The sequence below is a fragment of the Nerophis lumbriciformis genome, linkage group LG08 (genome assembly GCF_033978685.3).
Source record: "Nerophis lumbriciformis linkage group LG08, RoL_Nlum_v2.1, whole genome shotgun sequence".
NCBI lineage: Eukaryota > Metazoa > Chordata > Actinopteri > Syngnathiformes > Syngnathidae > Nerophis > Nerophis lumbriciformis.
Window position 1 is genome coordinate 19,587,501 of NC_084555.2, and position 11,487 is coordinate 19,598,987.

General features: G+C 39.6%; 1 protein-coding gene across 1 annotated transcript in view; it reads left to right on the plus strand.

Moving 5' to 3' along the window:
* The window catches only part of LOC133611250 (transmembrane protein 151B-like), a 10,371-nt gene extending 4,010 nt beyond the window's left edge, over positions 1 to 6,361 (plus strand). Inside the window, exon 2 of the mRNA XM_061967947.1 lies at positions 2,390 to 6,361. Within this exon, the coding sequence (XP_061823931.1) occupies positions 2,390 to 3,799 (1,410 nt within the window). The 3' untranslated portion in view covers positions 3,800 to 6,361. The remainder of the gene's footprint in view (positions 1 to 2,389) is intronic.
* The last annotated feature ends 5,126 nt before the right edge of the window (positions 6,362 to 11,487 follow it).

The window sequence follows — 11,487 nt, forward strand, 5'->3', positions numbered from 1 at the left end:
ACACACCGAGCACCCACTGGCAGAAATGTAGATCGGCGCCTATGCTCCCACTCACAGTCCAAAAACATTCATGTAGGGGGTCCTCAGTTTATGAAGGAGTTCTTAATCTGCGACGCGCTGTAAGTCGACTTTTAGACCAAAATATATTGTACTCAAGCAGGGCTGCTGCCAGGAATTCTAAGCCACATGAAAAAAAAATCACTTGTTCCCAAAACCCCTACCCCTAAATAACACTTAAAGGAGAACTGCACTTTTACGGGGATTTTGCTTAACGTTCACAATAATTATGACAGATGTTTTTTTTTTTTTTAACGCATTCTAAATATTAAATGAATGTAAATAAAAGTTGGCCCTGCGATGAGGTGGCGACTTGTCCAGGGTGCAGCTGAGATAGGCTCCAGTGACCCCCCGCGACCCCAAAAGGGACAAGCGGTAGAAAATGGATGGATGGATGGATAAATTAAAGTTTGCTTACAGCGGAGCCAATGGGAGGTCCTGTATTACGCCCATAAAATTCAATAAATAACCATTCAAAATTGATTGATTGATTGAGAAATTTATTGACATCTTAAAGAATAAGCGCCAACAATACTCCATTTACATTTTGTAACTTGAATATTAACCAAGTCTTAATGATATTGTTATTATAAGCGCTATTGCAGATGAACTATTTATAGCGGCGTCGTGAACACTAAAGTGTGTGCCTATGTTTACATCATTCCTTCCTCGCTTCCTTGCTCCCTGTAAGTTTACTGGAGTTAGTAAATCATGCATCTCACCTGGAAAGTAGATGGCTGAGGATGTAATCCGACAAGTTGGAATACTTCGACAGCTATTTAGGACCCGGAACTGTTGAGAACAACATGAAAAGACATCCTAATGAAAGCAGACCTTAAATAAGTGGTGTTTTATTATGTTTGTTGGCTCTCATAAAGTCTGCAGTGAGCAGAAATCAGTGATGGAGAGAAGAAAAAAAAAAGCAAACGCTGTGATGAGTTTTTTAAATTAATGCGCCGCATATGCTTAAAATGATCAAAATATGTAAATATTAAATGTTATTATAAATGTGCCCGTTACTACATTACATATATACTCACATCATGTATATAAAACCCTAATGTAGGTGTTTGGATGTTTTTTTAGGGGCTTTATAGGCAGAATTGAACGGCTCCCATAGGGTCCATTGTAAGTGGACTTTTATCGCAATTATTCAATATTTAGAATACAAAAAAAAACATCCATCGTCATGCCTTTCATAATGATTGTGAACGATAGGCAACATTTTAAAAAAGTGCAGTTCCCCTTTAAGCAGATTTAACAAATGTCATAACACGAAACACCATAACACAAAACAATATAACACGTGACGTGATAACACCAGTCTTGTATAATACACTTGAAAGCAATATTTGACTACTAAAAAGTACCTGACCAAAAAAAATTACTTTTGTAGACGTTGAAGTAATCTTTTAGATAATTGCCTGAGTAAAATTCTTAAAGTACCTGATATGCCGGAAATGTAGTGCAGTAAAAGGGAAAGTTGTCAGAAATATAAATAGCGAAGTAACGTAAAAATTTTTTTAGGTACAGCAACAAAGTATTTGTACTTCAATACTTTACAATACTGGATAACACAAAACACTGTATTGATTATTATTGTAACATAAAACGTTGTAACACAAAACATTGTAACACAAAACATTGTAACACAAAACGTCGTAACACTAACCATCGTAACACAAAACATTGTAAGGCAAAACCTAACACTAAATGTAGCACAAAATTATGTAACACAAAAGGTCATAACATAAAAAGTTGTAACACAATGTTGTACCACAAAATGTAGTAACACAAAACGTGGTAATACAAAACATTGTACCACAGAACGTCATACCACAGAACGTCATACCACAAAACGTTGTACCACGAAACATCGTACCACGAAACATTGTACACGAAACATTGTACCACAAAACGTCGTACCACGAAACGTCATACCACGAAACGTCGTACCACGAAACGTCCTACCACGAAACGTCCTACCACGAAACGTCGTACCACGAAACGTCGTACCATGAAACGTCGTACCATGAAACGTCGTACCATGAAACGTCGTACCACAAAACTTTGTACAACACCAACCGATGTAACACGAAACGTCCTAACACAAAACATAGTAACCCAAAATGTTGAAACACAAAACGCCATAAACCAAGGACTGCCTTTACGGTGAAACATACAGTCCATTATGTGACACTGGCTCCAAGTTTTAATAAAATTCAAACAAAAAGAAGTCAAACACATAGATTACAGTAAAACTAATCAGTCTTTGAATATGTTAGACACAGAAATGTTTTTCATGATTTTTTTCTCTATTTTTCTTCTTCAGCAAAAACCTCATAAGCAATCGCTGAGCAAGTCGTTGTGTCGGGAGAGTTTCTGGAAATGTCTTCTCCTGTCTATTCTCATGTACGGCTGCATGGGGGCGATGGTTTGGTGTCACGTCACAGAGGTGACCCGCCTCACATTTGACAGCGCATTCAAAGGGAAATCCATGATGTACCATGACAGCCCCTGCTCTGATGGCTACATATACATCCCTCTGGCTCTGCTGGGCATGCTCTACCTGGTCTACCTGGTGGAGTGCTGGCACTGTCACGCCAAGAACGAGCTGCAACACAAAGTAGACGTGGAGGGCATTTATGAGCGAATCCAGAGAATGCAGCAAGCTAAGCCGTGCATCTGGTGGAAGGCCATCAGCTACCACTACGTGCGTCGCACACGGCAAGTCACACGTTATCGCAATGGGGACGCATACACCAGCACCCAGGTTTACCACGAGCGAGTCAACACTCATGTGGCCGAAGCTGAATTTGACTATGGTCACTGCGGCGTGAAAGATGTCTCCAAACAACTCCTCAATTTAGAAAAGTCTGCCCTCACAAAGATGCGCTTCACCAAGTGTTTTAGCTTTGCCAACGTTGAGTCTGAAAATTCCTACCTTACACAACGTGCCAGGTTTTTTACGGACAATGAGGGCCTTGATGACTACATGGAGGCCAGGGAGGGCATGCACCTGAAAAACATTGAGTTGAAGGAATATATCATGGCTCTGTCTGACCCAGACCAACACCCCTGGTATCTGTCCCATTACGTCTTTTGGTTTGCCTCGTTCCTCACCTTCTCATGGCCTCTACGGGTCTTCACGGAGTATCGCACCGCATACGTCCACTATCGTGTTGAAAAACTGTTTGGACATGATTACATCCCAGTGACGCCATGTGATGATCGCCCGTATTGGAGACGCATCCCTCGTGTAAACACCATCGACAGCACAGAGTTGGAGTGGCACATTCGGTCCAATCAGCAGTTGGTGCCCAGTTACTCAGAGGCAGGCCTCATGGACCTAGCCCAATGCCCCTCCAACTTCAGCGGCATTCGGCAGAACTGTGAGCGATGCCACAGAGCCATCAGTTGCTCTTCAGTGTTCTCCAGAAGCGCCCTCAGCGTCTGTACAGGAGCCAGCTCCCGAATCCCCTTCAGTGGCAGCAGATTCTCCCTGGCTCGGCGCTACGGATCACAACGGAGCTGCTTTTGGAGAAGCGGCAGTTTGGACGATCAGGAGAGTCCCAGTGAAAACACCCGCTGTCTTTCAGAGCGCCTCACCACAGACGATGAAGAACCTCCAGACTATGACAACGCACTCTGCTACCCGGTGCTCATCGTCCACTGCAGTGAGAATTGCCACAATCACAGGTCTTTCCACAGAAACGGCTCCTGTGTGGAGACTTCTCTATGACTGCACTGAAAGAACACACGAGCATACAGTTCTAGTCAGAAGTTTACATACACTCATCATGAGAACGAATGCCATATAAATTTAGGGCCACTGATGATTTATTTGAACCGTTCTTTCTCGAGAGAGGAATGATTACAACATTTCTTTAGTGGGTTTTAAAAAAACAAGAGTCGGGTACACACAAATTTGGGAAATAGCTTCATATGGACTTTTGACCACTCTTCTTGGGAGAGCTGGTAGAGTTAATTCAAGCTGATTGGTTTCCTGACACAGACCCAGCTACACATCTATGGATGTTTTCATTCATCCAGGTCATTGTATTCTCAGGGCTTTAAATCTATCGCAACTGGACTGTTCAGTTTGTCTTAGAAGACTTTTTGCCTCATCCAAGCAGGCTTAATCAGTTCATGTTCATAGATTGGTTAGATTGGTCAGATCTAGTCAATGACCTTGAACATTCTTCTAGATTAGAACGTGTCTTTCACGGTACAGTTTGATTGATTGAATGCCCAGAATATAGTCCACAAAGATCCACAATTCCAGAACCGTAGCCTGCTTCATCCATTACAAAACTAGTTCAGATGTTTGTTGTCCTGTTGGAGCCCAATGGTTTCTAAATTTAAACGGTCTAGCTGTTAATTTGAGGTAAAAATTAACTATTTGGTAGTTCTTCATGATTTACTCCATTTTATGCAGCGCACCAGAACTGTTGAAAGTAAAGCAATCTCACAGACACTTGACACTCAATGTTCTTAGGTTTGAAAGCTTCCCCTTGACTCCTCCAAACATACAAAGTAGCTTTCTCTGGTAGCCATAAAACGTTCCTCCAAGAGGCACTGGCTTGTGCGTGTGGTGCAGCTGCAAATTGGAGAACAGGCTTCTTTTTGGTTGGCACTGTCTCAGTACAGTTGATATACCGTAAATCTGTCTTTACTGTGAACCACACTGGCGTTCCAGATTCCAGGTCATGGCAGGCTTTAGTCTTAGTGGTTCCTGAACATCCTAACCAATTTCCTTTCATTTGAAAGTGACATTATCAGTCTTCTTCCAGACCTTGGAAAAGTGGTGAAACATCCATGTGTACAAAGTACAATTGTTTGTAGTGTTATTATTAGAATCTGCAGTTGACCCAATAGACTTAACCCACAATCTACAAAAATCCTTCACTGAGATCCTTGGACTTTAGTAGCTTTGTATTGGTCGATCCAATGAAAGCGGTACTTTTTTTGGTACCGAATGAAGCTTTTCTATACCAATAAAGCAAGAAGGCACTCAAAAGTACTGTAAAGTTCCCCTTTCCAAATGTGCTAGCTCAGTGCTAATTTACATTGGCTTTTTCATAGACATGCTACCGATTAGCATTAGTGATGTTACATGGTGATTTCAAAACCTCCAAACTGGCAATCGGAACTACAACTGAGATGCACGTTACAATCAAACAGTAGGTGTGTATTAAGAACAATACTTACAGTTCAAACACTTTGTAGAACTCAACAAAAGAACTGGCTCATTCAACTTCATGGCTAAGACTACTTCCTGACAAAAGGCACAGTATATACACTATTTCCTTCTAACATAGAGGACTTGCAACTGCATGTAATGTCTATTATATAATATGTGCAAATGAGACTCAGAAGTGTAAAAAAAACAAGATAACAACCGGACCCAATTCTTGTTTACAACCATCATTGAAGATCTATGTAGTGCAATTAAATAACCAGTCAAATAAACTATTAAGGGCCCAGAATTAATATGGCATTATTATGACAAGTGTATGTAAACGTATGACAGGAAGTGGCTCAGTAGCATGATACACTTTGTTTGTGTTGTCATTTCTCACACAAATGCCTGAATCCTGAATGTGTGAAAGACCAAAGCAATAAGTGCAACCTCCTAGTGGATGAAGACTGTTAACACTGCATATCATTGCCATAGCTTTTCAAATCTTTACATCTAAAAGTGGCGCTGCAGTTACCTCACAGGAGCATTACTGGCATGATGAGCAGATTTAAGTATCTAACTGCAAAAGAAGCATCAGAAGACTCAAGTTAGGTAATTTTCAACGACAGCAATAACCACAAAAACACCAAATATGACCATATCACATGACATAATAGAATCTATGCCACACGAAAAACACGAAATACTCATTTATGTCAATTTATAATCTGTAATGTTTTATGTTGTGATGAAGAGTGATGATTTAAGTTAACTCAAGTTGCCTTTTTTTTTTTTTTTTTTTTTACACCTTTTAACGCTGTTCAGAATGTATAGTGCCTGTAGGTTGAACTACACTGCACCAAGTTTTGAGGTTCATTTTCTTATGATTTATGAATTTTGCCTACTATTTTAGCAAATTGTGTTGTAACTCACATAATTGCTAACAGAAGATTTTGAAAGAATTTAGATCAGGGGTGTCAAACTCGTTTTCATTGAATGCTACATCGCAGTTTCGGCTTCCCTCAGAGGGCCGCTTGTAACAGTGAACATATATTAATAAATACTGTATGTATAAAGATTTTCCTCATGATAGTGTTACACAATTGCCTATGCATTTGATTATTAATGTGTGTATATATATATATATATATATATATATATATATATATATGTATGTGTGGGAAAAAAAATCACAAGACTATTTCATCTCTACAGGCCTGTTTCATGAGGGGGGGTTCCCTCAATCATCAGGAGATTTTAATGGGAGCATTCACATACCATGGTTTATATAGGGCACAGAGTGGGTGGGTACAGGCTGGCGTAGGGGCGTGGTGATTGGCTCATGTGTTACCTAGGAGGTGTTTCCGTCTGTGGCGGCATGCTGTTACAATTTCGCTGCGCTTGTTGAGGGATGACAGGTCTGGACGGTAAATAATAAACAGTTTCTCTTTCAAGCATAGGTTGCATCTTTTATTACCACTATTGTAAGGTGTGCTGGATGCAAGAATTTGCCATGTTATTGAATATTCAACATTATTGTCTTTGAGGTCCCAAATGTGTTTGCTGAGTTCTGTGGTATTCCGCAGGTTTTGGTTCCTGAAAGAAGCCTTGTGATTGTTCCATCTGGTTTTGAATTCTCCCTCGGTTAATCCTACATATGTGTCGGATGTGTTAATGTCCTTGCGTGTTACCTTAGATTGGTAGACAACTGATGTTTGTAAGCACCCCCCGTTGAGAGGGCAATCAGGTTTCTTTCGACAGTTACAGCCTTTGTTGGTTTTGGAGTCGCTCTGTCCGGGGGCCAACGGCTCATTTGCAATTGTTTTGTTGTGGTTTGAGATAATTTGTCGTATATTGTTCATACAGCTGTAGCTCAATTTAATGTTGTTCTTGTTGAATACTTTTCTTAGGGTGTTGTCTTTGGGAAAGTGTTTGTCAATCAGATTGAGGAATTTGTGTCCAATGTTAGTTGAGACGTTTTTGCTGTATGGGGGGTTGTACCAGATGATGTCGTTTCGTTTTCTGTTCTTTTTTGGCTGGTTTCCTGGCGTGGGTTCATAGGTGAGGGTGAAATTGTATCTGCTTTCATCAAGGGCTTTTTGGTACGGGGGGGTTGCTTGGTCAAATTCAGCTTTGCTAGATGACAGCATCGATAGCCTTTTATTAATTCCGGTAGGTATTCTTTTCGTGGTGGTGGGTGGGTGGTTGCTGTCATGGTGCACGTATTGGAGTGTTGTGTTGGGTTTCGTGAATGGTTGGTAGCTGTTATTTCTCAGGTTGAAAGTGACGTCAAGGAAGTTGACGGTTTGCTTGTTGGCTTCAATCGTGATCCGTAGGCCGTTCTCTTTGAAAATTTGGCATATGCGCTTCTTGGTATTCTCGCTGCTCCTTGGCGAGGCGCGACACACTGCCAGTCCGTCATCACGGTAAATACCAAGGTTCAGATTGAGGCTAGCGAGCTGGGAGAGGAGGAAACTCCCAACGAGTTCACACGTTTCTGCTCCGTCAAAACTTCCCATAGTGACGTCAAATGTTGCATTGTTCTTTTTTTGCCATGGTGTACTGTTGTGGATGAGAATGGAGTTTTTTGCGTGGATGATGATGTTTCTTTCGTTGCCTGTGATTGAGTCGTAGTCTGAGGCGAAGTCTAGTGCTTGAGTCAGTAGGTCTTGCGTGATGGAAGGGTAAAATTCTTCGATATCAAAGGAGATAAAGTTGTGCTGTTGTTTGTCTTGGATGTTGTTGAACCATTTGATTACTGCTGCTGTATTTCTCCATTGGTTGAGTGGTGTTTTGTCCTTGATTTTTGTGTTGACTCTGTCCAGGATTATTTTGCTGATTTTTCCTATTTCAGATTTAGTTGGGTTTATTAGTCGGCATGTTGGGTTATGGAGAAATACAGCAGCAGTAATCAAATGGTTCAACAACATCCAAGACAAACAACAGCACAACTTTATCTCCTTTGATATCGAAGAATTTTACCCTTCCATCACGCAAGACCTACTGACTCAAGCACTAGACTTCGCCTCAGACTACGACTCAATCACAGGCAACGAAAGAAACATCATCATCCCCGCAAAAAACTCCATTCTCATCCACAACAGTACACCATGGCAAAAAAAGAACAATGCAACATTTGACGTCACTATGGGAAGTTTTGACGGAGCAGAAACGTGTGAACTCGTTGGGAGTTTCCTCCTCTCCCAGCTCGCTAGCCTCAATCTGAACCTTGGTATTTACCGTGATGACGGACTGGCAGTGTGTCGCGCCTCGCCAAGGAGCAGCGAGAATACCAAGAAGCGCATATGCCAAATTTTCAAAGAGAACGGCCTACGGATCACGATTGAAGCCAACAAGCAAACCGTCAACTTCCTTGACGTCACTTTCAACCTGAGAAATAACAGCTACCAACCATTCACGAAACCCAACACAACACTCCAATACGTGCACCATGACAGCAACCACCCACCCACCACCACGAAAAGAATACCTACCGGAATTAATAAAAGGCTATCGATGCTGTCATCTAGCAAAGCTGAATTTGACCAAGCAACCCCCCGTACCAAAAAGCCCTTGATGAAAGCGGATACAATTTCACCCTCACCTATGAACCCACGCCAGGAAACCAGCCAAAAAAGAACAGAAAACGAAACGACATCATCTGGTACAACCCCCCATACAGCAAAAACGTCTCAACTAACATTGGACACAAATTCCTCAATCTGATTGACAAACACTTTCCCAAAGACAACACCCTAAGAAAAGTATTCAACAAGAACAACATTAAATTGAGCTACAGCTGTATGAACAATATACGACAAATGATCTCAAACCACAACAAAACAATTGCAAATGAGCCGTCGGCCCCCGGACAGAGCGACTCCAAAACCAACAAAGGCTGTAACTGTCGAAAGAAACCTGATTGCCCTCTCAACGGGGGGTGCTTACAAACATCAGTTGTCTACCAATCTAAGGTAACACGCAAGGACATTAACACATCCGACACATATGTAGGATTAACCGAGGGAGAATTCAAAACCAGATGGAACAATCACAAGGCTTCTTTCAGGAACCAAAACCTGCGGAATACCACAGAACTCAGCAAACACATTTGGGACCTCAAAGACAATAATGTTGAATATTCAATAACATGGCAAATTCTTGCATCCAGCACACCTTACAATAGTGGTAATAAAAGATGCAACCTATGCTTGAAAGAGAAACTGTTTATTATTCACCGTCCAGACCTGTCATCCCTCAACAAGCGCAGCGAAATTGTAACAGCATGCCGCCACAGACGGAAACACCTCCTAGGTAACACATGAGCCAATCACCACGCCCCTATGCCAGCCTGTACCCACCCACTCTGTGCCCTATATAAACCATGGTATGTGAATGCTCCCATTAAAATCTCCTGATGATTGAGGGAACCCCCCCTCATGAAACAGGCCTGTAGAGATGAAATAGTCTTGTGATTTTTTTCCCCACACATACATACATTGCGCTCTACTACGGTATCGAGCACTATTTTTTGGATAACCTTATTAAGACATATATATATATATATATATATATATATATATATATATATATATATATATATATATATATATATATATATATATATATATATATATGTATATATATATACAGTACAGGCCAAACGTTTATTTTCATGACTATTTACATTGTAGATTGTCACTGAAGGCATCAAAACTATGAATGAACACATGTGGAGTTATGTACTTAACAAAAAAATGTGAAATAACTGAACACATGTTTTAGATTATAGTTTCTTCAAAATAGCCACCCTTTGCGCTGATTACTGTTTTGCACACTCTTGGCATTCTCTCGATGAGCTTCAAGAGGTAGTCACCTGAAATCGTCATAGTTTTGATGCCTTCAGTGACAATCTACAATGTATATACTGTCTATATGTATATACATATATATATTTTTTTATAATATATATATATACAGTATATATATATTTTCACTCTAAAAACAGTCTAGATGTTATGGTAAAAACATGTGTTACAGTATATCATCATATATTCCAAACATGTTTTTGTTAAAATTCAGGTAAATACTTTAATATCTGCTTGACTTATGATTTCAAAGTTATCCATTAAATTGTACACTGTCAAAATGACAGTAGATTTTACGGCGAAAAACTGGTAGCTCAGTTGACAGAATTTTTACGTAAAAAAAAAAGAGCTACCATGTTTTGCTGTTTGCAGTACTACACTGTAAAAACAACAATCGTAGATTTTATTGTTAAAAAAACCTGGCGGCTCAGTTGCCAGAAGTCAACTGGAAAATTGATGGTGTTTTTTTGTTTTGTTTTTTTTACAGCATATTACTGTAAATAGAACTACGGTAGCACTTTTATAAAGTTTAAAATCTGGTAACTAAGCTGACAGTTTTTTTTACCATAAAATCTACTGCAATTTTTACAGTGTACAATTTGCTTTGAAATCATACTTCAAGCAGATATTTTAATATGTATTATTATTTTGACAAAAAAAAATTGGAATATAGGATACTATTTGTGGCATTATTAGTAGGGCTGTCAAAAATAACGAGTTAACTCGTGTGATTAATCTAAAAAAAACATTGCATTAATCATGTACATACGCAGATTAATCAATCAATTTATTTTGACCACACATGCTTCCTTACCTTAACAGAAGATAGTTAACTGAAAGGTGGTGTAGGTTGTTATACGGTCAGTGATCATGTCAATATATACATCAATGCAAAGATAAGTGAGGAGAGAATTCACCTCAAAATACACCCAGATGAGAAACTGTTACCAACTTCTAAACAAACACATGTAGTCCATTCAAGTAACACATTTAAAACATGTATGTATGACATTCTGACAGCCAAATTTCATTTGTGTCCAAATATTGGGCTCTTTTTTTCAAGTTAATTTATATTATGCACGTGAGTAATAACCTGTGATTAATCATGATTAATCCAAATCCAAAAGTGTGATTAATCTGGTTGAATAAACGCAATATTCAAGTTAAAAGGATATACAATTGCATGCAATAGATATAATAACATCTAAAGATGAAATACACTTTGTAAGCAAGTTAAAACACTATATAGACATATTATTTCCAGGCATGTTAAATTACAAGACGGGCCAGTACTGACCCCCAGGCCTGCAGTTTGACACCTGTGCTCTAAATGATTCTCATTTGCAAATTTGGAGTAAAATTACATCATTGAATTTAAGG